General features: G+C 43.7%; 3 protein-coding genes across 3 annotated transcripts; all 3 read left to right on the forward strand.

The window, feature by feature from the left end:
* Nucleotides 1-2,865: 2,865 nt before the first annotated feature.
* On the forward strand, nt 2,866-14,405 carry il21r.1 (interleukin 21 receptor, tandem duplicate 1). Its single transcript, XM_069715011.1, has 10 exons — nt 2,866-2,961; nt 4,557-4,718; nt 5,056-5,168; nt 5,348-5,456; nt 6,287-6,474; nt 6,790-6,923; nt 7,016-7,214; nt 7,329-7,413; nt 9,412-9,505; nt 13,081-14,405. Exons 3-10 carry the CDS (start codon nt 5,111-5,113, stop codon nt 13,774-13,776), a joined length of 1,563 nt encoding a protein of 520 aa, XP_069571112.1. The 5' UTR covers nt 2,866-2,961; nt 4,557-4,718; nt 5,056-5,110; the 3' UTR covers nt 13,777-14,405.
* A 1,949-nt stretch (nt 14,406-16,354) lies between these two features.
* On the forward strand, nt 16,355-23,617 carry LOC138630567 (interleukin-21 receptor-like). The gene is made up of 9 exons (XM_069714999.1): nt 16,355-16,451; nt 16,569-16,654; nt 18,157-18,280; nt 19,733-19,905; nt 20,623-20,774; nt 20,863-21,040; nt 21,590-21,698; nt 21,773-21,857; nt 22,436-23,617. The coding sequence occupies exons 2-9, from the start codon at nt 16,579-16,581 to the stop codon at nt 22,922-22,924; spliced, it is 1,386 nt and encodes a 461-aa protein (XP_069571100.1). The 5' UTR covers nt 16,355-16,451; nt 16,569-16,578; the 3' UTR covers nt 22,925-23,617.
* A 1,218-nt stretch (nt 23,618-24,835) lies between these two features.
* On the forward strand, nt 24,836-27,843 carry LOC138630578 (uncharacterized). Its single transcript, XM_069715012.1, has 4 exons — nt 24,836-25,187; nt 25,914-26,165; nt 26,398-26,488; nt 26,962-27,843. The coding sequence occupies exons 1-4, from the start codon at nt 24,836-24,838 to the stop codon at nt 27,353-27,355; spliced, it is 1,089 nt and encodes a 362-aa protein (XP_069571113.1). The 3' UTR covers nt 27,356-27,843.
* The last annotated feature ends 58 nt before the right edge of the window (nt 27,844-27,901 follow it).

Here is a 27,901-nt window from a genome sequence, read left to right on the forward strand (position 1 = left end):
CACCACCACCACCACCACCTCCCCCTCGCTGCCCCTTCCCTCCCCTTATTCACTCAGACATGGACAAGCACACGCACAGCTGCAAGTATCTAACCCACAACAAACCAAACACCTTCCCCCCCAACACACACACACACACACATCACTTCTTCACCCCCATCACCGCCACATCCGAACATGTAGCAGCACCACCAGCGCTTCTGCCACCCTCACGGTTACAGACACCTCCACCACTTTGCTTCAGCGTGCGGGTCACTTCACAGAACAACTCGACGAGAGCCTGCAGCCCTCGAGAGGGATAAAAAAAACCTTCTCAACCTGAGGAGAGCTGCTGCAGCCACCTCCACTGGAAAGAGCAACACACACACACACACACACACACACACACACACCGTGCCCCCTGGAACAACCTCCCAGATACGACAAAACTAAGGTCACAAAAGCATGCCGGAGCTGTTTCTGAACTATTTATGATTTGTATTTGTTCTGTTTTCTTGTTGCAGCTGACAATAAGCTGTTTCTGTCTTCTATTTGACATTTCTTCCGTTTTTTCTTCTTCTTTGTTTGTGCATATTTATTGAGTCTGTAAATTGCGGAGTGCTGTGAAATCTTCTTGAAGGGCGATTAGTTCGGTTTGACCTCATTTAAAGGATAAAATAAGACCAATAAACATGACGGTTTATAGAGAAATAATTGGGACGTAGTTTTCTTTTAAATCTGTTGCATTCGAATAAACGTCTGACTTTAAGTGCTGCTCTTTGAACTTTTTCTTATTACTCATCAGAGTTAAGTAAAGGAAAGATGATTGGTATCCTGTTATCAAAGCGACATTTTTGCCCACCATTATACTCTTATGACACTTATTCACCGTAATAAATAAGCTGTGAGTCACTGGAACAGGAACAGAAAAGGACTGATTCACTGCAGAATAAAAACACAACAGACACTAATGCAACAAAAGGAACATAAAGATGTCGAAATGCATTTGACTTTACAAGAAGAAAAACTCTCTATACTGCCATCCAGTGGAGGGAGTTGAGTACTGCGCCCTGCAGTGAAGTCTCACTAAACTAAAATAAAACATGACCTTTCAGGCTGTTTAGGTGAAATGTATATGAAATATTTACAGATACTATATTCAGTATTTTAGTTTTATTAGTCGGCTAAAAATAAAACATTACTTTTGTATAAATGGCGCATGTATGAATTAAATAGCAACATATTATCTGCAGGTTTTTGAAAGTGAAACTTCAGATTTTTGTGGAGTTTCTATATTAATTTTAGATAACACCATTTTCTGAAAACACAAAGCTAACAGTGGTTTTATGATAGTTTTATTATGATGAATTCTTGATTAAACTATGAACTCTCTTCTGTATTTAACCGCTGAGAGTTCTGGGAGAGGAGGTGGACATGGTTGAGGAGTACAAGTACCTGGGTGTGTCCATCGACAACAGACTGAAATGGAAGACCAACATCAACGCTGTCTACAAGAAGGTGATGAGTCGACTCTTTTTTCTGAGGAAACTTCGATCCTTCAATGTGTGCAGCATGATGCTGGAGATGTTTTACCAGTCTGTTGTGGCCAGTGCTTTGTACTTCGCTGGGGTCTGCTGGGGGAGCAGCATTGGAGCCGGAGACACCAACAAACTCAACAAGCTGGTTAAGAAGGCCGGCTCCATCATCGGCTACAAACTAGATAGTCTGGAAAAGGTGGTGGAGAGGAGGACGCTGATCAAACTATTGTCCATCTTGGATAATCCTGTCCACCCTCTCAACCACCTGCTGCAGGGACAGCGGAGGACGTTCTCTAAAAGACTCCTCCAGCTCCGCTGTCACAAGGACAGATACAGGAGATCATTCCTGATACAGGAGATCATTCCTGCCCACTGCCATAAGACTTTACAATAACTCACCTCTGGCAAAATCCATCACAGTACAAAAACACTGTTGACTGTGTTTCTTGGTTTCTTGCTTGTATATTATATGTATATTATATATATAGATATATACTGTACCGTATGTATATATATATATATATATATATATATATTGACTGTGTTTATTGGTTTGTTGTATATAATATATATAGATATTTAATGTACTGTATATATACTGTATGTACTGTGCATTTTATATTTTATATTTATATTTTTTATTTTATTGCTTTTCTATTATATTATTCTATTCTATTATTATTTTATTCTATTGTTTCTATTATTGCTCCTGTATGTATGCTGTTGTGGCGAAAAAATTTCCCCTCGGGGATTAATAAAGTATATATATACCTACCTACCTACCTTTAGTATCATAAATGTCTTTTGAATGGAGACACACATTTTTATTTTTTATTATTATCCTAGGTGTCTTTTATTCATAGAGCCCAAGCTGGTCTCAGAGTTGTGGAGTTGTTGCTACATGAACTTTTTTGGGATATTTTTCAGGTGGGAATAACAAATAAATATCTAACAAATAAATAAATATATATATATAATTCTAAATTATTAATGAGGTTGATAAAGTACTTTCAGACCTTTATTTATGTACTTAATAGTCCAATGAATGAATCCTGCATACAGTCTGCAGCCTGTGTTCTTGTAGATTAAGTTGCATTACCGCGATCCCACCACATATTGGCGCTGTGGTGTCACAACGACTGTAAACACAGACAAAGCCCACATGAAGAAGAAGCAGTACGTCAGTCGGTGTTGTTACCTGTCGCACGAGACTGGACTTCGTTTACTTTTGATTGTTGGTGAAGAAAGTTCAATTGGTCCGAGAACAGATGTCCTCGTGCTTAAAGGAAAAGATCCGATTCAAACACGTTTCATATTAAATTACATCAGATAATCATTTTTAGAGCGAAGAAGAAGAAAGCAGCCGATTGAAGTCAACTGATTGAACCGAGTCACTCCAGAAGTGAAAACAAAAGGAGCCCAACGTCACCACGGACTTCCCCCGGTGAGCGCGTGCTCGTTTGATATCATGTTTCTATTCCCGTCACTGATAATAAATCTTTGTTGTGTCTGCCGTGAACATCAGCAACATCTGTTCTGATGGATCAACAGTAATACTGATCATCTCTGAGGAGGCCACAACACATCCTGAAGATTCAGTCTGGTCATCTCAAAAACTCTTCTTCAAACCGTATTCATGGTTTTATTATTATATAACTACCAGATTTGTGAAACATCTTCGAGGTCTCATAGTAACACGTTAAGTAACATCTTCCTTTTTTATTACGCTGCTTGAAGTTGAGTTTTTTAAAGAAAGGCTGATATATCGGTCTGAACCGACCGGTTCCTGTTTCTGTTCAGGCACCAACACTTTCTCTTTTTAACTCCCTGCACAGTTCAAAGATTTCATTTCTGCAGTCAAATATGAACGTTAACAACAGTTCTCACACATCTCCATCGCTGAGGTATTTACATCTCTTTCTATTTTCTATTTGCGTTTTCCAAACTTTAAGGGAAACCAAACCGACCGCCTTCATTTTGTCTTCATTCTCTTTACGGCCAAAAGTTTATTTCTGCAGATTCTCACGAGTCGGATTTTCCTCTCAAAACTGAAAATCTGAATTTAACGTCTGCTCTTGTTTTAATTATCTGGAGACAGAAGTGTGTTAAAAGAAGCAGAAATCATCAGTAAATTCTATTAGTTGGTAGAAAACCAAGAGAACCGGTTCATATTGAACCTTTCTACACAGCGCCCTCCGGTGGCCGTGAAGCGACACGGCAGCTGTCGTGGAGTGGTTTTGCTGCGTGTTTCCAACACCTGGATCTTCTGAGGGGCTTTTGTGCACTAAGAAATTTGGTGGTTTCATTTCGGTACATGTTCATAAATAACGCAACAGAAAAAATGAGTGCAAACTTGACCCTCTGACTCACTGCTCTAAAACAAAATTAAAAATACATATTACAGTTGCCTGTATTTAAGAGCAGCTGCAACGCTTTGTGTGTGACTGCAACAACCGGTGACGTTAAAGCTGCTGTCAGCACGCCCGCTGGTGTGAATCCCACGGAGACCGTTACCTGCAGGAAAGTCCATCTCAAGTTGTTGACACCGTTTATGATCCTCCTGCTTCAACTTTGAAATGAAACATGTCGGTTTAAAATAAAACGCGCAACTTAAAAAAAAAGCAGCATTGTTTTAGTTATGGTCTGTGAGCTGTGGGAACGTGACTCATACAGACTCACTGAAAACCCCACGAGCTGCTGCTGCTGTGTTTAAGAGTCTTTTGAAAGGTGTGAAAACCAACTGTGCTATTATCTCTCATCATTTCAGTACCGAAACAAGTCGATATGGTTTTGAGTAAATGTTAACAAGGTGATTTGCAAACAATTACCATATCTTCAGTGAAACGAACTCATTTACGGAGGAAGAAATGGAGGTGAATGTTTAGTTTGAGCTGCTTGAAAGTTAATTCGGCACTTTTTAAAAACAAAATCTATTTTGGTCTTTTTTTTGTTCGAGTCGAGTGACACGAACACTGAATTGTTTACTCAGTTTCCTGTGGACGATGTTTTTTTTCATGTATTTCTGCATATTCATGGCAGTGATGTAGATGTGGTGGGAAGGCACCACCGACTCAAAGCTCACCACTTCCTCCTCATGAAGTTGTTCCGCTCGCAGACGTCAGTGCGTCCGTGTCTCCGCTCGCTCGCGCATCCATTCGCTCGCAGAAGTTTAACTTTAAAGACATTTTACAACAAAATAAGGTAAGAAAGTCGACTTTTTATTTCTGAATGAGAACAGAACATGTTGAGAAAATGGTGCTTTTTGTTTTTTAAAGACATCAGCAGTTTTCAGAGATAAAATATGACTTTTCATTCTTTATGGTACGTTTCTGTGGGTCTTTTATGATTTAATTTTTTTTTAAATAATATTTAATATAACTATAATTATTGCTGCTTACTGCAACTTGGATCGTACGAAGATATTTGAGTCGTCCCCCTTTTTGCCCTAATTTATCATTAAATAAATCATTATTAAATCATCTTTTTTTCCCCCCTGTATACCACAGAAGACATTTATAACGGGTTGGTCTATCTTTAGTTTCAGCTGCCGTGTTTCCTCCTCTGCACGCGGCTGATAGCAGCGGGTCGCCCCCATGGCCCGTGAACCGGCCCTCTTATTGTCTCTGTGGGGCCTCGCGCTCCTTCACGGTGGTGAGTCGGATCCTTCACATTTCTACAAGTAACAAACTTAAGTTGAGCTCTTTTGGTCAAACTCTCCTTGAAAGTGTTTTTTGTATGACCTGGTTTGGTTGTTTGTGGCGCGGGAAGGTTTAGCGAGTGGATCCGACTCCTTCAAGCTGACGGCCTCTTTTTGTTCTTTTCTTCTGCAGCTGCGTGTTTCTGCAACGTCAGCTGTTCCACGGACTACCAGGAGTGGCTGGTCTGCTCGTGCTCGGCCTCGGCGCCGGGGCATCTCGTCCAGCTGGAGGTCGTCTGCTGGTACGTGTCCTGTTAATGAAGACGTTTCAGGACGGCGACGTGTTCTACAGAAACATCACTGCTGTCATTCAGAAAGTTCACCTGTTACACCGTTGATGTTCAACCTGATTAAAACAGCAGCAACAGATCCAACGTCCTCACTTTACATTTTAAGATGTTTGAGAGCTGAAAAATGGAAACCAAGAAGCCACCTGAGGCCGCAGCGACGCTGCTTCAAGACAAAGACCGGACGAAGCTGTTGGATGATTTCAGATCAAACTGTTGAAGAAGAAATCTGAACTTCCGCTGATTCTTATTTCTGATCATTTGATCATTTTCTCTCGTCAGAGATGTTTATTAGAAACTCCATGTGGTTCAGATGTTTGTTGTTCCTATCAGACCGGTAAACAAACTTCATTGAGTCTGACGATGGTGTGATGATGATGATGATGATGAGGAAGATGACGAGGAGGAGGAGGAGGAGGAGGAAGATGATGACGATGAGGAAGATGACAAGGAGGAGGAGGAGGATGATGACGATGATGAGAAAGATGATGATGATGAGGAGGAGGATGATAAGAATGATGACGATGGTGAAGATGAGGAGGAGGATGAAGATGGAGATGATGAGGAAGATGATTAGCATGGTGATGATGATAATGAGGAGGATGAAGATGATGATGGTGATTATGATGAGGATGATGTTGATGATGAGGATGAGGATGATGGTGGTGATGATGATGATGAGCATGAGGATGAGGAAGATGATGAGGATGGTGATGGTGATGGTGATGATGATGATGATGATGATGATGATGTCACTGATCCTAAACACAGTCGGTCTGTTTCAGGGATGAAGGACAGAATGTCTCCGGCCGCTGTGACATCCAACCGCCTCGATCCTGCTCGATGCATCTGGAGGAGCTCTACGACATCGCGTCCATCGGAACCGTCTGCAGGACGACGGCGACCACGGCAACCGTCTGTCCGCCAACTAGCTGCGCGGCCGAGACCTCCCGCTGGGACCTGAGTGATGTGGGTAGGTCGGACTGACGACTATCACTCAACGGGACGTTCTGATCTTCCTCATTTCTTCTGAACAGATAAACGTGAAGAGAAAACGTTATCGGTCATTAAAACGTCGACAGATATTTGATCGGTTTTTATTCTAGCGAGTGGAAGCGTTGTGTTTTCACATATTTTATTCTCCAGATGTTTTCCAACGAGCCCGTTACGGATCATCTTTATGAATTAAAGCAGATTTCTCTGTTGATGTTCGGAAAGTTCAGAAAATAATCTCTCGACCATCGACGTCACTTCGACGATGTTCATCTCTCGGACTTTATTCTCACAGTGAAGCCGCCGCCTCCTTTCAACGTGCGAGTGTCCGACACGGAGGACTTCTACAACATCTCCTGGAAGAACAACAACAGCGAGGACTGCCTGGTGTACCGGCTGCACATCAGAGCGAGCGGAGACTTTCTGAAGGTAACTCAAGAGCCCAAAACTTAACAACTGAAATATAAGATTGTGTCGACGACTCTCACGCAGAGTTGTTGTTTTCATTTCTCTCCCCACAGGACCGGGACCGGGACCGGGACCTGGTTCGATCCCCCGTCGTGACAGAAAAGTACTTTGTGCTGCAGCGTCGGGATCTGCTGCCGCACACCGGCTACGTGGTGGACGTCCAGGCCCGGATGTGTCCCACGTATCACCTGACCGGCCCGTGGAGCGATCGCAGCCCGGCGGTGGAGTGGAGGATGGCGGGACAGGACGACGGTGAGGACAGCGTTTTTATTTATTGATTTTTTTTTTTACACTCATTTGAGGAACAGGAAGCGTTTTGTTTTTTGTTTATTGTTTATTGTTTATTTAACAACGTGGTCTTTCCAGGATTGGATCGGCTGTGGTTGTACGGCGCCCTGACCGGCGCCGGCGTCGTCGCCGCCCTCCTGATGCTCGGTTACAAGAAAAGACCGTGAGTACCTCCAAACAACGGAGTTTCTCTGGTTCGGTGATTTGACCTTCTCACGGGGGCGTGTTCGAATCTTCCCCGAACACGAAACAAACAACAACAAAAACTTTTCTAAAACTGATCGTCCTTCACGTTCGATTATAAAAAAAACAAAAAACAGAGAAAGTTTAAAGTCCTGTCGCGACGCAATAAAACGTGAACGGAAATCACGATTAAAAGTTGAATTTACGCGAATGCTCATTTAGGAGGAGAAAACTTTAAGGTCACGTCGTCTTCCAGTAAAACAATTAGCAAAACCTTCACGCCGCTTCGATCTTGACTCTTTCCTGTCATCGCCTCCCACGTAGAGACAGAAACCGCTGCAGCGAACATGCAGCTCTGCACTCAGCAGCTGACGGTAGGAAGTCCTGCACATCATCTCTAGAAAAAACACTCACCAGAAACAGACGAGGAAAAGAGCCTCACTTTATCTCTTTGTTTGTTTGGTTTATCTCTTATTTGTTTGTGTCTATTTCATACGATGACGTCATCTTCCACCTGTGAGACATAATGGCACCTCGTGGTTTTGGTTCATTGCAGCGAATCTTTCGGTCTGCAGAGTTTCGTCTGCGTTTCATCATTTACGAGTTTATTAGCTTCACAAAAGTCCTTTTACCATCACGACTATTAAATATTCTGGTTTTTTGTTGAAACTCTTTCAGAGACTTTCTGGTGATTTTTTTTTTTTTAAAGGCCGATTAACAGACGGCGGTTTTTATATCCGAGAAGCTGGAACAGCGATTAATAATCTGCTTCAAGGATTTTCAACAAAAACGGACCTTTTTCATGAGGTTGGATTTATCGCAGGTTTTGTGTCATAACTGTTATTTTCTCACCAGCGGGGAAATGTTTCTGTCTCTAATTAAGACCATAAAAACAGAAAAAACAAACAAATAAACAACACAAATAAAATGAATAAAACACAACATGTTTCTCAAATTATCACCAAAACGGAGATTTTTTAAAATCCTTCATCACGTTGGTGGTTTTTGTTTGTTAAATTCAGTTTATTTACTAAACACATTTAAACACAACAACAAGAGCTGCACAACATCAGACAGAATTCAAACGCTTCGGAGAGAATTTAAATAATATAAAAAAATATATCAAAGACAAAAATGTAAATAAGTGATGTTAAGCCAAACAGCACCTGAAGTTATTAATGTCCTAAAAAATAGAGTTAAAATAATTTAAACCATCAATAAAGACAAAATATAACACATAATAAGACAAAACAACATTAACCAAACAATAAGAAATTGGGCCTGATATGGAAATACCATCAAAAATAAATGTTTTAAACTGACGGTTTACGTCCTGATCTGGACGACGAGCCGAAGTTTTGGAACTGTGACTAAAAAAAAAAATTAAAAAAATCAATTTCAGCGCTTATAAACAAGCAATAAAAATGAACATGTTTTTGTTTACTAGAGGTGTTTTATGAAAATCAGTCATATCACTGTTGTTTTATCACTCAGCTGCGTCACACGGCTGATCGGCTCTGGCGTCGCCAGGCAACCGGCAACAGAGTTTATATTTCACAGCTCACTTGGACGAGTGTTCAGGATGTTGGTTCATACACGGGCCGAGTTTCACCGTGGTTTCAGAGACTCCGGCAACTTTAAAGCGTTCCAAGTTTTTAAAGTTTTTCTGATGAAATAAAAGCCACATTTCCAAGGCTGAGAATATAATGTGTTTCTTCAGTTCATTGTGTCGCTCTTCGTACGGGAGGCGTTGACCTTTTGCCCCGAAACGTTGAGAAATGATAATCAAACGCCAACATCTGACTGAGTCACAGTTTCAGCTTCGTTCTGTGTAATAATTCACATTAAAAAAGATTTAGAAAAAAGCCGTTATCTTCCGTCACACAACCTCTTTCTGAACGTATAATATCACTTTTCATTCTCTCCTGTCTCCAGTTTGTTCTTGTTTGGTTTTGTAAATGATTCTCGTCCGTTCCAGGTGTTGGCAGAGGAAGCTGAACGTGATCACGTACATCCCCAAACCAGACTACTTCTTCAAGCCGCTGTACCACAACCACGGAGGCAACTTCAAGGTACGAGCAGGCACCACCACCTGGAGGGGGGGGCTCTGTGTGTGTGTGTGTGTGTGTGTGTGTGTGTGTGTGTGTGTGTGTGTGTGTGTGTGTGTGTGTGTGTGTGTGTGTGTGTGTGTGTGTGTGTGTGTGTGTGTGTGTGTGTGTGTGTGTGTGAGTCTCTGTGTGAGTCTCTGTGTGTGTGTGTGTCTGTGTGTCTGTGTGTGTGTGTGTGTGTGTGTCTGTGTGTCTGTGTGTGTGTGTGTGTGTGTGTGTGTGTGTGTGTGTGTGTGTGTGTGTGTGTGTGTGTGTGTGTGTGTGTGTGTGTGTGTGTGTGTGTGTGTGTGTGTGTGTGTGTGTGTGTGTGTGTGTGTGTGTGTGAGTCTCTGTGTGAGTCTCTGTGTGTGTGTGTGTGTGTGTCTGTGTGTGTGTGTGTGTGTGTGTGTGTGTGTGTGTGTGTGTGTGTGTCTGTGTGTGTGTGTGTGTGTGTGTGTGTGTGTGTGTGTGTGTGTGTGTGTGTGTGTGTGTGTGTGTGTGTGTGTGTGTGTGTGTGTGTGAGTCTCTGTGTGAGTCTCTGTGTGTGTGTGTGTGTGTCTGTGTGTGTGTGTGTGTGTGAGTCTCTGTGTGAGTCTCTGTGTGTGTGTGTGTGTGTGTGTGTGTGTGTGTGTGTGTGTGTGTGTGTGTGTGTGTGTGTGTGTGTGTGTGTGTGTGTGTGTGTGTGTGAGTCTCTGTGTGTGTGTGTGTGTGTGTGTGTGTGTGTGTGTGTGTGTGTGTGTGTGTGTGTGTGTCTGTGTGTGTGTGTGTGTGTGTGTGTGTGTGTGTGTGTGTGTGTGTGTGTGTGTGTGTGAGTCTCTGTGTGAGTCTCTGTGTGTGTGTGTGTGTGTGTGTGTGTGTGTGTGTGTGTGTGTGTGTGTGTGTGTGTGTGTGTGTGTGTGTGTGTGTGTGTGTGTGTGTGTGTGTGTGTGTGTGTGTGTGTGTGTGTGTGTGTGTCTGTGTGTGTAGTTTCCAAAGTAGTCCAGCAGATGTTGCCCTGGAGGGGACTTTCATCAGATCTGGCGCCCGTTCTCTGGGACTTCCCCTCCATGATGAGAATGAGTCAGTGTTCAGGGGCTTCATGTGTCTGACATGATGTGGGAGGATATTATTTCTGTGATCGTCAGACGTGTTCCACCCCAGTGGAAAAGTCCAAATGCCCCCGGAGCTGCCGGTTCAGAGCTAAAAGCACCTTGTTGTTCACCTGTTACACAACGAGAGACTGTTGTGGTTCATCTCCCCGGTGATTATCTTTAGCCTCCATCTTTCATCACCTTTTGTATTTTCCCCTGATGTAAATGATGCTTCCTGTCTTTCGACGGGCTGCTTGTTATTTCTGATCGAATATTCTCCCCTCTGCTTTATGTTTGCTGGTTTTACGTCGATGGCAGACGGAGCACCGGCGACATTTCTAAATAATCTGTGAAAAAAAAAACTGCTGCAAAACACATTTTATTCAAAAACATGCCTTCAAGTTTGAAACTAGTTTGGCCTAAAAACAAAAAGTACATTTAGAACGTCAGAACTTAGTTGTGTTTTTCTCCCAGTGGTCACGTGACGACTCCTCACGTCCATCTGCTGTCCACATCGTCCTCACGTCATCATCACGTCCTCTGAACTTCATGAAGATATTTAATGTCAATCACGTTAGAATATTAATCTAAGATATGGAAAGATACATTTAAAATATCCATATTTTAAAAACAACAACATTAAAACTACACGCAGTAGTCGCAGAGAAATATGGAGAGAAAATATTCTTTCAAACCTGCTGTGAGAATCAGGTTTTTTTTTTACCTCCACGTCTGAGTCAGCTGACAAAAATAAATAAATAAATAAACTGTGTGCAGTTACACTTGTTGCTCAGCAGAGGGCGCTGCGGCAGCAAATATCGTGGGCAGCAAACCATGAAAGGGGAAGTCGGAGGGAGATATAATGAAATAGAAAAAGTTCATCATGGCATTCGGTTTTTTTCTCTCTGAACCTGCAGTCATGTGACAAACTCATGTCAATACTCAATCAAAAAAATAATCCACCAAGTCGTTCATTTTATAAATCTATCATCTTCTAATTCAACACCAGGTGACAAAGTTCTTCAATCTGAAATCACAGCTCGTCAGCTGTATTTTTTTTTTTTAAATCCTTCATCTTCATCTCCCTCGATATCTCTCACAGTCTTCCTCGGAGAATCGCAGCCGTCTCTGAGACGCTGACGAGCGTCGTGCTTCAGGATGTGGTGGCAACTGATCCGAGCTTATCTGGGCATCGGTGCTGTGGGCGGCTGCACACTCGAGCTGCTGCAGAGGAGCGTTGGTGTGGGGAGAGTCGTACATGAACAGTTCAACTGAACTGGAGTTTATTATTACGTGCTCCCCTTTTTCTTTTCTTCTGTTGCGGCGTTCATCTGATAGATTGTTAAAAAAAAAAAAAAAGTCTCGATTGTTCAATCAATTGTTTTGCTGAAGTGTCCAAAATATTCTGTGTAGGTTTGAAATGTGTCATTTTTTGTCTTAGTCTTAGAAGTAATGACCTTTATGTTTCATTTCCCGCATCAGGAGATCATATTGGGTCTGAATCTGGGTATTTAGCAGATAAAGTCCAACGTCGGCGTCCATCAGGATTTCATGTGCACATTCACAGTCGTTTACAGCAGCAGCTAAACTTTGACATCCTGCTGAACATTGTGAAAGACTGATGTTATCAAAATATTTAGGTACTTGCCCGGATGTCTCATCCAAAAATAAGACAAGCAGTTATTAGTGGTTAACGTACAGTAAATAAAGATCAGATAAAGACCTGGTTTCAACCTTCCTGCACTTTTCAGTTTTCAAAATGCAAGAAATAATTTGAGTTTAGACATTTCATTGAGACTCACGGTGCAGTTTTTATGGGTCAGATTTCTTTGGTAAAGAAAGTTTGATAACTTCGTGAAGTATTCAGAGTGTCGTCTCCTGATCAACATCAACACGTGAACGTAACTCAGAAACACCTCGTCGCTTCCTCGCCGTCGACTTTCTGAAGCATTTCGAGAGTCTCTGTTCACCGTTTACAGAGTTGGACTCAAAAATCTGATGCCGATAGAAAACGTCCAGCACTGCATTAAAAACAGCCTCGATTCTGTGGTGGAAATCGCTGCATGGGCTCAGGAACACCTGTTAGAAATATTCTGTTCCTCAAACATTTGAACCCAAGATGTGACGTTTCTCTGCTCCAGTTTCAGGTCCGCGGTTGGAATCACTAATGTTCACGTTACCGGATGTCACGTTAACGTGAGCGACTCAGTGATGATGATGATGATGATGATGAAGAAGAGACGACACTCTGAATACTTCCTGGTGGAGGTCGTTGCGTCCTGCTGCTCCGGGTGCATCGCTGCGCTGCGTTCAAACACACCCGCCCCTGAACTTTTTTTGTATCCACGCTCTCGTGCCCGTATGCTAGCAGCTCGTGTCTCAGCCTCGTCAGAACAGCTGTTTGCACCTGATTCGTTCAGCCAATCGGCCGTCGCCACCTGCGTACGTCCGATACTCCAAAGTTAATGTCTTCCCTTTGCTGTGTTGCAGGAGTGGGTGAAGCCCGCGTTCAGCGAGTACGACTACCTCGAGAGCGTTTCGGCCGCTCCGACGCGGAGCGAGAAGCGTCACGACGTCCTCGGCTACACGGAGGACGGCGACGTCAGACGCGGAGGCCCGTTCCTCCGTCCGCCGCCGTTCTTCCACGACGGCTCGCCGGGCACCGCCCGCTCGGCGGGACACGTCTCCATCCACACCGTCATCCTGTCCGGGGAGGAGTTCGAGGAGGACGCGACGTCGCGGAGCTCCGTCGACGACCTCCGGGGTTGCCGTGACGACAACGGAGAGCGGGCCGCCTACGACGCGGAGGAGCCTCGCGTGTCCCGGATGGAGGTGTCGCCGCGGCACGAAAACCAGATTCACAACGACTTACTGGTGGAAGACGTGAACTTCGAGCCGCGTTTAGTCCAGTTCGACGAACCGGAGAGGATTTCGCTCGACTCGTTCGTGTCCAACGAGCAGTCGGAGGACGGCTACCCTCCCGTGGACTTGGACACCATCGACAGCGGGTTCGGAGAGTGCAGCAGCCCCGGGGCTTCGGACTCCAACACGGCGGAGCGGTTAGACGCGGACTTGTTTCACGAGCACAAAAACTGCAATTCGAACTACGTCAGGCAGTGGATGATCCACAGCACCATTCGGGAGGACTCCGGCAACTTGGAGAGCGAAATCCAGGAGACGCAGTGACGATGTGTTTTAATTCACTGCTGCAGTGGGACGTGTATTTACAACATCGGACGTTATCGCTGGCATTTTCAAAACGGAAGAATCTGGCGGTCCGGTCGTCACGTCGTCTTCTGGATTTCGTCAGTTTTTATGTTTTTATAAGTGCACATTTTAAATCGTCTTTTTCTGTTCTGACACCTTTTAATAAGCGCTTTGCTTTCAAAATAAGAGACATGGGAGATAAAGGAGATGAAGACTGCAGTGTGCTAACGTACGTCTCTTTTTTTAGATGAATAATTCGAATCTTAATTTAATGAATGAAGTTGTGTTTTTGCTCCCTAAACGTACGGATTTATGGACGTGTGATTATTACGATAAAACTCAACAGAAATGCGACGCGGCATCAAAACGCTTTGATTTCTAACTTCTGTAAAATGTGTGTTTTTATTTTCTTTCATCGTTTTGTCACTGAATGTGCAGTTTTATGTTTTCGGGGTCATGCACGCTTCATTAGCTTGTATGTGCAGCAGCATGTTTGCAGTCTTATCAAAATATCTGATAATGTCTGTTTTCCTTTTTGTTTTGTCAGTCACGTCTGCAGCCATCCGCCCTGGTTTGTGCAAAGTCAGTAAAAAATGTGATTATCTGTTCACGAGAGTGATTTTTGTTTTTCTGTGGCTTTGACCTCATTCATGAAGTCAAAGTGCAGCAACATGGCAGACAATCTGCTCTTTTCACTCTGAGTTACATGGAGACGGTTTGTGGAGTATATTTGTTATCTTGGTTTTATGTACTTGACACACAGCCTTGGGAACAACGCAGTCATTTTAATTCACAATTTGATTTGGGAAACTGAAAATACCCAAACTGTCGGGTTTTATGTGAAGTTTGTCAGGTTTTGGTGAAGCCAAGTTTTCCGTTCAGTTGGACTGTCAGACAAAAGTCGGGACTCAGATAATACGGAATGCGATGATTTGCAAATCACGTAAACCCATAATGAATTAAAAAATAGACCAAAGACAACATATCAAATGTTGAAACTGAGAAATGTTATTGTTTTATGAAAAATATATGCTCATTTTGAATTTGATGGCAGCAACACATCTCAAAAATCTGAAAAAAGTTGTGTAATAAAGAAAATAAACTGATCTCATCTATTTGGGTATAAAAAGAGCGTCCTTGAGAGGCAGAGGGAAGATGGGGAGAGGTTCACCACTGCATGGGCAAATAGTGCAACAATTTAAGAATAATGTTCCTCAATGTAAAATTGCAAAAAATGAGTGTATTTCATCATCTGCTGTTCATAATATCATTAAAAGATTCAGAGAATCTGGAGAAATCTCTGAACACAAGGGACAAGGATGGAAACCAATATTGGATGCCCGGCACTGCATTAAAAGCAGACACAAATCTGCAGTGGAAATAAACTGCATGGGCTCAGGAGCACTTGTCTGTAAGCACAGTTCATCGCTGCATTCGCAAATTCTAGTTAAAACTCTAAAGTGCAAAGAAGAAACCAGATAGAAACATGATCCAGAAACACCGCCGCCTTCTCTGGACCGAGATCATTGAAGATGGACTGAGGTGAAGTGGACAACTGTCCGTTGGTCTGATGATTCAAAATTTGAAATCCCTTTTGTAAAATATGGTCGCCGAGTCCTCTTCCTCCGCCGTGTTACCACATCGATTACTGCATCCTCAGCAAAACAGAGGACGGCGTCGTTCCTGTTTTGGTATCCAGAGAAAGTTGAGCTCCGTCTGCTGAAGACTCCGCTCAAGGTTTTCTGTTCACGTGTCGCTTCTCACCGACAAAAAAAATGCAGGTTTCGAATTGAATTCCCTACTTTTATTAATGCACATGCATGTAACTCAGTATTATTCTTTTTATGAATAAATCCATTCAAACAACACCATCGGAGGCTTTTTGCTTCGACATCCGAATGTTTGTTGATTCTCACATCAGCTTTTTATTTATGCACAATATTTTAACCTTTTAGTAAGAAATGAAAGAGACGTGAAATAACGTTGAAACCAATGAGCAGCTTTCCAGTTGTTTTACTGACTTGAGAAAGATGCTTTCAGATGTTTGCTGTCATCGTCGTCCATCTTTTAAATGTTGTATTGTTATTAATAACAGATGTTTGATGGAAACATGGGATGCATTAGTGCACATGGCATGGGTAGCTTGAACATCTGGAAGGAAGCATTAATGCTAAACGATATATATGCAGGTTTTGCAGCAACAAATGCTGGATTTGTAAATCATCGCATTCGGTTTTGCAAAACGTCCCAACTCCAACCGAGTTATACTTGAATTTTGTGACCAATTTTGCATCAAACTCTGATAATTGGTAACAGAGACTGTTGAAAGAGCAACTTTTGGACACGGTCGCCAAAAAAATGAATGTTTCTCTTCCTAAAGCCAACTCTCTGTACCAAATGTTGGAGGAACAGAATCACCTCCAGCTTCATCACTTCATCGTCACGAGGAAAAAAAAGCCCGTCCTCCAAGAACCAAACCAGAAAAAAAAACCAGATGACGTGACTTCCTGTGATGGAGCCGGTGATAAGATGAACCTCAGCTCCACGCCTCATTCACTGCCTTCAGAAACCGACGGCAGCGCAGCCAGCAAGTATCATCCGCCTCCCATCACCTCACTGAGGCTGATGGCTTTTTCTTGTCTCTTCTAAATAATGTAAAACTTAGATTATATTTGTTATTGTTCTATTGACTAAAAAGATATTAAATTCCTGTAAAGTCTTGTATTACAGAATAATAATCAGATTAAAAATGTTTTGCTTCGCATCCACAGATATGAAGTCATGAAGAGCCTCCTGTTTCTGCTCGGCTGCTCCAACATCCTCTCCAGGACCAGCTGCATCACAGGTACCACTCGTGGTGTGTGTGTGTGTGTGTGTGTGTGTGTGTGTGTGTGTGTGTGTGTGTGTGTGTGTGTGTGTGTGTGTGTGTGTGTGTGTGTGTGTGTGTGTGTGTGTGTGTGTGTGTGTGTGTGTGTGTGTGTGTGTGTGTGTGTGTGCGTGTGCGTGTGGACGCAGTTATTGATGGAAGCCCTTTCAATAAGGCAGTTCATACGGTCTATCTCGTCTCATCTTTTTACCACTGAACTGAGGAGTCACACATTCCGTCAGCGACCACAGCGGGAGATTCAGAGGAAATGATGAGCGACTGAAAGTTCGAGTTGTAACTCATCATATCTAGATTCAGTCCGGTGGTGCTTAATTGTGTGTTCAAGAGAAGGTGTTCAATTTTTCCGTTTACTCCACTGGATATCTGACAGCTGGATTTAGACATAAAAAAAACAAACCGTAAAATAACGGAAACTGTCGGCACCTCGACGAGCTGAAACGTACACATTAATGGACCAGTAGCAATCAAATGATGTTATATATTTAATGATTTCTACAACAAGTGGTTCCGACGCAGAGATCTGATTGATCAACTGTACATTCGGAACAAATCATCATGACATCATCACTAGAAATATCACTCCGCTTTCTTAAAGGGAATCTATAAATATAATTGAATTTCATATTACTTGCAATATAATGTAGTTTCTACTTGTTATAGTCTATTAAATGACCCATTTGGTGAAGTCGGGTCTCTTTTGGTCCTTTTTGGTCGCTCCGAGCACCCGTACCGTAACACCACGGATAGCCACGCACTTATAAGCTTTGTTCATCAGATATCTTTGTTCATCAGATATCTTTGTTCATCAGATATCTTTGTTCATCAGATATCTTTGTTCATCAGATATCTTTGTTCATCAGATATCTTTGTTCACCAGATATCTTTGTTCATGATATCTTTGTTCATCAGATATCTTTGTTCATCAGATATCTTTGTTCATCAGATATCTTTGTTCATCAGATATCTTTGTTCATCAGATATCTTTGTTCACCAGATATCTTTGTTCATCAGATATCTTTGTTCATCAGATATCTTTGTTCATCAGATATCTTTGTTCACCAGATATCTTTGTTCATCAGATATCTTTGTTCATCAGATATCTTTGTTCATCAGATATCTTTGTTCACCAGATATCTTTGTTCACCAGATATCTTTGTTCATCAGATATCTTTGCTCACCAGACATCTTTGTTCATCAGATATCTTTGTTCATCAGATATCTGTTCATCAGATATCTTTGTTCATCAGATATCTTTGTTCATCAGATATCTTTGTTCATCAGATATCTTTGTTCCAACCAGACTGAACTAGCTGATCAGTTTAGTGTTTCTTTGTTCTGTATTTATTCAGTTGGAGAATAGAAATCCTCTCCGTTGCTAGGTGGTTGCTAAGGGTCGCTAATAAAAGAGTGTTGCTTTAATATGACGGTAATCGTTTCTTCTTCTTCTTCTTCTTCTTCTTTTGTTTGTGTAGCTGACAAAAAATCCCCCTGTGTGAGTGACTTCTGGTACAACATTACATGTGTGTTGAACATCAGCGATTACCCCGTGGAGCCGACCAGCGCCACCTACAGCCTCAAGTTCACACACAACCAGGAGTAAGAGCACCTTTGTACGGATTTTATATATATGTATGTATATATGTATATTGATATATATATGTATATATATATCAATATACATATATACATACATATATATATATATATATATATATATATATATATATTCGTTGTGTTCTCGTTGTGTTCTCGTTGTGTTCTCGTTGTGTTCTCGTGTTCACGATGTGTTCTCGTTGTGTTCACGTTGTGTTCTCGTGTTCACGTGTTCTCGTTGTGTTCTCGTGGTGTTCTCGTTGTGTTCTCGTTGTGTTCACATTGTGTTCTCGTTGTGTTCTCGTTGTGTTCTCGTTGTGTTCTCGTTGTGTTCTCGTGTTCACGGTGTGTTCTCGTGGTGTTCTCGTGGTGTTCTCGTGGTGTTCTCGTTGTGTTCTCGTGGTGTTCTCGTGGTGTTCTCGTGGTGTTCTCGTTGTGTTCTCGTTGTGTTCTCGTGTTCACGGTGTGTTCACGGTGTTCTCGTTGTGTTCTCGTGGTGTTCATGTTGTGTTCATGTTGTGTTCTCGTTGTGTTCTCGTTGTGTTCTCGTTGTGTTCTCGTTGTGTTCACGTTGTGGTCTCGTTGTGTTCACGTTGTGTTCTCGTTGTGTTCGTTGTGTTCGTTGTGTTCTCGTTGTGTTCACGTTGTGTTCTCGTGGTGTTCTCGTTGTGTTCACGTTGTGTTCTCGTTGTGTTCTCGTTGTGTTCACGTTGTGTTCTCGTTGTGTTCTCGTTGTGTTCTCGTTGTGTTCACGTTGTGTTCTCGTTGTGTTCTCGTTGTGTTCTCGTTGTGTTCACGTTGTGTTCTCGTTGTGTTCTCGTTGTGTTCACGTTGTGTTCTCGTGGTGTTCTCGTTGTGTTCACGTTGTGTTCTCGTTGTGTTCTCGTTGTGTTCACGTTGTGTTCTCGTTGTGTTCTCGTTGTGTTCACGTTGTGTTCTCGTTGTGTTCTCGTTGTGTTCTCGTTGTGTTCACGTTGTGTTCACGTTGTGTTCTCGTTGTGTTCACGTTGTGTTCACGTTGTGTTCTCGTTGTGTTCACGTTGTGTTCTCGTGGTGTTCTCGTTGTGTTCACGTTGTGTTCTCGTTGTGTTCTCGTGGTGTTCTCGTTGTGTTCACGTTGTGTTCTCGTTGTGTTCTCGTTGTGTTCACGTTGTGTTCTCGTTGTGTTCTCGTTGTGTTCTCGTTGTGTTCACGTTGTGTTCTCGTTGTGTTCTCGTTGTGTTCACGTTGTGTTCTCGTTGTGTTCACGTTGTGTTCTCGTTGTGTTCTCGTTGTGTTCTCGTTGTGTTCTCGTGGTGTTCTCGTTGTGTTCACGTTGTGTTCTCGTTGTGTTCTCGTTGTGTTCTCGTTGTGTTCTCGTTGTGTTCTCGTTGTGTTCTCGTTGTGTTCACGTTGTGTTCTCGTTGTGTTCTCGTTGTGTTCACGTTGTGTTCTCGTTGTGTTCTCGTTCCTCAGAAATTCCAGATCGGTTTCCTGTCCGCTCGCGCTGAAGCATCGCAGTTATAGCTGTGACTGTGAAGTCAAAAACAGCCCGGACATTTTTCATAGTCCCGATCATTACAACATTGAACTCTGTGACGAATCTAACTGCCACCTGGTTGAGGAAGGATTTTTTCCAGCAGGCAACAGTAAGTATGAATTTTACTAAAAAATATTGCAATGATGCAAGTTACCAACTAAATAAAATATGTATTCATATTACGGGGCAATTCACTCTTAAAATATAAAACTTTTCGTAAGTGCGATTTCCATTGCAACACACGGGATATGGCTAAGAACTGGAAAACAATCAGTCACACCAGTAGACTATGTAACGTACGCAATGTTTACCACTCCAGGAAGTAGTCCGACCCTTAGCAACCACCCTAGCAACAGAGAGGACTTCTGGTCTCCAACTGAATGAATACAGAACATAGAAACACTAAACTGCTCAGATAGCTCAGTCTAGTTGGAACAAAGATATCTGATGAACAAAGATGTCTGATGAATAAAGCATATAAGTGCGTGACTATCCGTGGTGTTACGGTACGGGTGCTCGGAGCGACCAAAAAGGACCAAAAGAGACCCGACTTCACCAAATGGGTCATTTAATAACTATAACAAGTAGAAACTACATTATATTAATATTATAAGAAATTCAATTATATTTATATATTCTTATCAAGGAGGCGGAGTCATATTTCCAGTGATGATTTGTTCCAAATGTTCAGTTGACCAATCAGATCTCTGCGTTCGGTCTACTTGTTGTATAATAGTTTTTCTTGCATGTGTGTTGATGTTTTTGTGTTTTTTTTGTATTCGAAATATAAATATGATTTAATGAATGTTTTTTTTGTGTCGATTAGTTAAGCTCTCACCGCCGCCTGAACTTGAGGTCCAACCGACAACCGAGACCCTCAACATCACGTTTAAAAGTGCGTACGAAGAGCATCCGTACCTCAAAACTTACCTCAACTACGAGGTCCTCCTCCAAGCATCTGACAACAGCATGAGCAAAGTGAGATCTGATCCGCCGTCGTAACTTCAGTATGCCGTCATCAAATCTAACGAGTTTCATCATCATCATTTTTTTTACTCTTCCCCAGATATGGTTTTTCCCATCTCTCAAGAAGGGCCTGAGGAGGTCCGTGTCGATCGTCAGAGGATCAGAACTCAAATCAAACAGCGAGTTTTGCATCAAAGCGAGATTCATGACGGAGGGATACGAAGGAAACTGGAGTGAATGGAGCGAATCGACGTGCTGGAAAAACAATGCAGGACAAGGTTAAAAAAAGAAGCATTTTTTATCTTTATTACATGGGTTAGAGGTAGAAAAAATAAACAAAAGTAGAGCTTTTAATTCACGCTTTTTATATGCAAATAGCTTATTAAAGTATCAATGCTCAGTGCCCTCCAATTTTTTTTTTGCCCTTCTGCATTTTCTGCAATTTTATTTATGAAGCACCAAATCACAACTCAGGTTATTTCGTGGCACTTTAACACATTAAAGTCATTATAGCAGAACTTTACAATATTATACAGAGAAACCAACAATTCAACAATTCAACAACTCCCACATAAGCTAGGAGGGAAAAAACTCCAACAGTAGCAGGCTCAGAGGTGGGCGGAGCTTCTGCCTCCACCGGTTGGAGGTGAGAGGAGAGCGGAGACAGAAAAGGACAGCATAGAGATCCAAAACATGAGCTGTCGGTGGGGCCGACAATCACAGAGCATAATTAAGTTGTTGTTTATGTTATCTCTGTCGTCATATTACAGACAATCGATCGGCGTCGGCCACCTAACAAGACTCACTGATTCTCTTTATTATTTCAGAATCCGTGTCAGAAGAAGAAAACCCGTTGGTCACCCTGGCCGGGTCTCTGGTCCCGGTGTGTGCGCTCGTCGGAGTCCTGCTGTTTCTCCTCTACAGTCCCGCCGCCAGGTGATTCATCCGGACGCTCGCAAACGATCCGACAGGCGAAACGCGATCTTATCTCTTCCTGTTTGTGTCGACAGGATGAAGATAAAGACTTTGTCGCACACCCCGTCGCCTGCTCCGTTCTTCCAGCCGCTGTTTCAGCAACATAAAGGCAACCTGCAGGTGACGACGACTTTCGGCTTTTCTGCTCCCAGCTTCAATCACATGTACAGAAGCCACTGTGCGGGGATCCCACAGGTCTGGGGAGGTCAGGGGAGGTCAGGGGAGGTCAGGGGAGGTCAAGGAGGTCAAGGGAGGTCAGGGGAGGTCAAGGAAGGTCAGGGGAGGTCAAGGAAGGTCAGGGGAGGTCAGGGGAGGTCAAGGAGGTCAAGGGAGGTCAAAGAAGGTCAGGGAGGTCAGGGGAGGTCAAGGGAGGTCAGGGAGGTCTGGGGAGGTCAGGGGAGGTCAGGGGAGGTCAGGGAGGTCTGGGGAGGTCAGGGGAGGTCTGGGGAGGTCAGGGGAGGTCAAGGGAGGTCAAGGGAGGTCAGGGGAGGTCAAGGAAGGTCAGGGAGGTCAGGGGAGGTCAAGGGAGGTCAGGGGAGGTGTCTGCTTTCTGTTTCTGTTCGTGTGTGTGTGTGTGTGTGTGTGTGTGTGTGTGTGTGTGTGTGTGTGTGTGTGTGTGTGTGTGTGTGTGTGTGTGTGTGTGTGTGTGTGTGTGTGTGTGTGTGTCTAACATGCTGTTTTATTCGCCTCACATGCAGGACTGGCTTTCACCTCGAGGCCAATTCGTGCTGACGTACAAAACCGAGGAGATCTTAACGACCGACGCTGTGACCGTCGTCCCGAAACCCGTCACGACACACCCGGAGGAGAACCCGCTCCTCCAGAACCCTCCGGTGATCCAGCTGGACTTCCCCCAGTGTCAGTCCTCCTACGTGGGTTTACCCGGGACGCTTCAGGCCCCGCCTCCCGTCACTCAGGCGTGTCCGGGAGACGTTCCGTACACGCAGCTCCCCACCTCCATCTGGGGGTTCCATGTCGTCGCCGCTCCGCCTGCAGATGTCCTGGAGACGAGCCGGGCCGACTCCGGCTGTGAGGATCTGACCCCGAGCCCCGAGTGCAGTTTACCGAACACTCCTGTCGACGTCACTCCTGCTCCTCTTCCTCCGCCGTGTTACCACATCGATTACTGCATCCTCAGCAAAACAGAGGACGGCGTCGTTCCTGTTTTGGTATCCAGAGAAAGTTGAGCTCCGTCTGCTGAAGACTCCGCTCAAGGTTTTCTGTTCACGTGTCGCTTCTCACCGATAAAAAAAATGCAGGTTTCTAATTGAATTCCCTACTTTTATTAATGCACATGCATGTAACTCAGTATTATTCTTTTTATGAATAAATCCATTCAAACAACACCATCGGAGGCTTTTTGCTTCGACATCCGAATGTTTGTTGATTCTCACATCAGCTTTTTATTTATGCACAATATTTTAACCTTTTAGTAAGAAATGAAAGAGACGTGAAATAACGTTGAAACCAATGAGCAGCTTTCCAGTTGTTTTACTGACTTGAGAAAGATGCTTTCAGATGTTTGCTGTCATCGTCGTCCATCTTTTAAATGTTGTATTGTTGTTATTAATAACAGATGTTTGATGGAAACTATAGATGTTTTGCTGCTTCTAAAATATAAATATTGGTTAAAATACTTCACAATAGGAAGTAAAGTGTCTTAAAGCATTTCAACAATATACTGCTGAAGGGGAAATTCATATGTTTTGTGTAGCTGCATGTAGTTTTACTGTGTTGTCAGTAGAAATCGACAAAGATTGTTGATTTATCTTCATAATGTGTGTAACGAAGACTCATGCTGGACCAGACTGTCTCCAAATAACCATAAATACTAGTTATTATTCTCATCTAGAGGTATTCTTGTCCAGGAAATCCCACTTTCAACCTCAAGGTTCTTTCAGTAGTTTTTTTTTAATTTTTTTTTATCAGACCATCTTTTTTTTTTTTTTAAATCTTTTTCCCCTCTGATGTAAAACGTAGATAACTAAAGTTTCACATTTAAAAAAAAAAATAATTTAAGACTTTATTTCCATGTGGGCTTTAAAAGTTACACTCAATGGCTGTTCGTGGGTTTGGAAAATAGTGGAAATTTAAACCTCCACGTTTCCATGACAACTCTATTTGCTGATGAAAAATATGAAATGATTATGATTAAAAAAAAAAAAAAAAAAAATTGTAGTGGGGAAAAAACCCCTGCAGTTCCGTCTTTGTCCAATAGTTGGCGGCAGAGCGCCTCTCGGATGTTACCCACCCACTCCTTTTTCTATTCATCTACCTGTTTTTCAGATGTGGTTGCAGCATCCCCCCCGCACCCCCCCCCCCCCCCCAAGTACCGTGACAGGGAGGGGGTTTTCCCCACCAACACACTCAGACTGGCAGCCCTCTCTAGATGTGTTCACGTTTTCACTTGTTCAGTGTTATAGTTTTGCTTTTAAAGAGTAATTGTCATAAATCACAAATTTCGGACCCGTTACTTTTAAATATCGATATTTACTTTCAATAAAACATTTAATGTAGAAAAAAAAATACTTTTGATATTAAAGTACAGTAAATATCATATCTAATTGGTGATCTTAACTTTTCCCAAGGTCATTTTCTGGTAAGATATCTGTGGCTTTCAGGTACTTCATCTACCACTGTGTTGTCAGTGCGGCGAGTCGCCCCGGCCACCAGGGGGCGCTGCTGGCTGCTAAGACTGCCATTCACTGATGTCCGGTTTTGAGAGGAAGTGCCGGAAGCCGGAAGCAGTGAAGTTCCTTGTTTGTAGCGGTTGGCAGACAGGGCGTTAGCTAAACACAAGTCGCTCTTGTTTTTTTGTTTGATTTTTGTAATAATAAAGTTCGGATCCGTCTGTCGTGTCCGGCGGGTGTCTTCAGCGAGCTGCGGCGTCCCGCAGAGCCTGAAGTTAGCCTGTCCATCAGCTAACCTAGCCCGCAGTTAGCCTATCCATCAGCTAAACTAGCCCGCAGTTAGCCTAGCCTCCAGCTAACCTAGCCCGCAGTTAGCCTAGCCTCCAGCTAACCTAGCCCGCAGTTAGCCTAGCCTCCAGCTAACGTCCAGCTAGCCTCCAGCTAACGTCCACAGCTTCGACTTCGACCATGAACTCGGTCAAAAACTCGACTTTGCACGCGCTGCTGCGGGACGAGGAGGTCCACGTGGTGGAGAACTCCATCCGGCTGGCGATCGACTCGATCGTGAACGTGCTGTACGGCGTCAACAGCTCCAGGACCCGCGAGTGCCAGCGGATGGTGGCCGACAGGGACAGAGAGATCCGGCGGCTCGAGGGCCGGCTGACGGACATCGAGCGCGAGCTGCTGGCGCTGCGCCGGCACGGATGCACCTGCGGCCGGTTCGGAACCGAGCACGGCCCCGGCAGGTGTCGGAGCTCCGGGGAGCAGAGCGGGACGGAAGGACGCGTCGACCCGGAGATGAGCGCAGGGACGCCGGACCGTGAGACGAGTTTATCTCTTTATTTGTACTCTGATGTTTCGGTCCGTGTTGTTATGGTAACCAGGTCTAGATCAGAAACCAGGAAGTGAACTGACAGACAGTAGTTTTACATCTGGATCAGGTCTAATGTGGAAAAAAAGAAAACATTGAGATGTCCCTTTTTTTAAATATATTTTCACACATAATTAAGGATTATCAAGTCAGAAACTGTGTTTTAAAGAATCGTTAACATCTCTAATGTAATTTAATCCAGGGTTCATCTGTCTAAGTGTAGTTTAGTTTTATCCTGGACCAGGTCTAACGAGGTCTAGATGTGAAACTAAGTGAAATCTACCTTCTTTTCATTTAATTTTAGAAACAAATACTGGATTCACGAATCAGAAACGGCGTTTTAAAGAACCTCCGGTCTCTGTCTGTTAATCCAGTCCAGGTTTGATCTGTCTGAGGCCAGTAGTTTACATCTGGATCAGGTCTAATGAAGAGGCTCGCTGATTATAAATTATAAACGAAGAGTTATTCTGTTGTGAACTGACATGCAAGCTTTATTTTGAAAGGCTTTATTTTGAAGCAGAGCTTCTACCTTTTACTGTGAAAAACTCCTGCAGATATTTGTGGAATTGTTTGAATTCGCATGCATTGCTGTGACGTCCTGGAGGGACTGTAGATTATTTGTACATTTCTATAATGTTCGGTTCACGTGAGAAGACGCCATGTTTCTCTCCGCAGTCGGCCTCTTCGCCGGCTCCCCGTCCCACAGCTTCGAGTCGGCCCTTCTGTCCTCCCCCAGCAGGATGGGCCTGGACCAGACCTGCACCTCCGGCTCCTCCGAGGGCTCCGGTGTCACGGCGACGCCCGGGTACGCGCCCACGTCTCCCGGCGGCCTCGCCATCAAAGAGGAGCCCTGCGACATGGACGACGTCTTCATCAAGTGGGAGATGAGCGAAGAGAGCAGTCCGTGTCGGGGAGGAGAGAGTCTCGGTGGGAAAATAACGCACCATTAAATCAGACACTTAGGATTGTTTATTTAACTGCTGATCAGGTGTTTCCTCATAGAAATCATAATTCTGCTCTTTTTAAACTGTTTTTAATGAGAGAAAAGTTCTGTTTGGTTTTTTTGGTTTTTTTTTGCAGCTATGAGTCCGTTTGTTGGTCATTTTTTTTCCTTGTCTGACTTAAATAAATAAACGCTCATGATTTCTGATCCCTGCAGAAAAACTGGAGAACAGAGAGGGAAGGAAGTTCAGGGAGAAACCTCAAGCAGAGCTGGGAGGATATGGGATCAGCGAGGGAGACCACCTGATGTGAGTCATCCATTAACACCTCAGGAAAGAAACTTCAACTGAAAACTAATCAATCCTACATTTCTGTTGATACTTGTTGACGCCAGCTTGTCGTTCAGAGCCTCCTTCCCTTTAAATAACAACATGCGTATTGTTTATTAACCCTTTATTATTCCGCGTGATAGAGCTGATTAATTGATGAAAGAATTTATTTTCTCAGAGCCCAGAATGACATTAAAAACTTCTTTTATTCACAATGATGTTCACTTTACAGTCACGAGAAAGAAAAGCAGCAAATTCTTGACGTGTCATCAGAACAGTCAGAGATTATAGACGTGGAGACTTTTAAACTCACCTGTCATTGAACTCGTCTTCGAGGGATGTTTCAGGCTGGATGTCGGTCAGATAAACTCCCGAGGTGTTCTGAGAAAATCAGTTTAATTGACCTTTGAAAATGGAAGTATTTTCAGTGTGATCCTCTCTCACCTCCTCAGGCACAAGAAGCCGGGCGTGGCGATGTCGGCGATGTCGGAGGAGGCCCAGCGGGTGAAGAGGGCGGCCTGGAGAGCGGCTTCCCGGCGCTACTACGCCCGGAAAATCGCCCGCCAGCAGGCGAACCCCTCCTCGCGCTCCGCCTCCTTCCCCCACGTCTCAAACTCCCCGTACTCGCAGCTCAGCTCGTTCATGGATAAGAGACGGAGGCCGCTGATATCGGAGCTGCCGGCGGACTCTCAGACGGTGCAGAGGGAGGCGTGGAGGGCGGCGTCCAGGCGCTACTACGCTCGGAAAGTAGCGCGCCACCAGCCGGAGACGATGGCGTACGGACACCTGCTGGACGGCGTGGAGCCGTCGGGGGACCCGAACAGTGGACGCATCCTCTGCAGCTGATGGACAGCAGCCATGCCGTCACAGAGTTTTGATTGAATGTAAATGGACCGAGTTGAAGGTTTGTGTTTTCCTGAATCCTCCAGGTTGTGTTGAAGTGATGATGTCACAGGTTTGTCTCAGGTGGTCTACGAGGAGGGTGAAGCTGCTGTTTGAAGTGAAACCGTCCTCGGTGTGTTTCCTTCTCGTTCTCCGAGCTCTCTCTTCCCCGCGGCCGGATTTAACGCTCTGCATGAAGCCTGGGAAGAACAGACGCTGCAAAACCAGGACTGCAGCGTTCATCCGCCTGCTGCTGTACACTCGTCACCTGTGAGAGTGCTGCAGCGCCGCCTGCAGTCCAACATCTGTAATTGCAATCAGTGCATCTGTAAAGGTCAAATTATGAGCTGTGTTAACGGAGTTAAGAATAACCAGTTGAATTTAGTCAAAAGTGTTTTGCTCTTCTTTTTTTCTTTGACATGTTAAAGAATACAAACGTGATTTAAATACAACATGTGTCTGTTTCATCTGTTATTTGCACAACATTTATTTACTTTTTGTCAAGAGCAA

This window comes from Brachyistius frenatus, unplaced genomic scaffold (assembly GCF_029030835.1).
Source record: "Brachyistius frenatus isolate BFR_SWC_R1_liver_20210118 unplaced genomic scaffold, ASM2903083v1 Contig_137, whole genome shotgun sequence".
Taxonomy (NCBI): domain Eukaryota; kingdom Metazoa; phylum Chordata; class Actinopteri; family Embiotocidae; genus Brachyistius; species Brachyistius frenatus.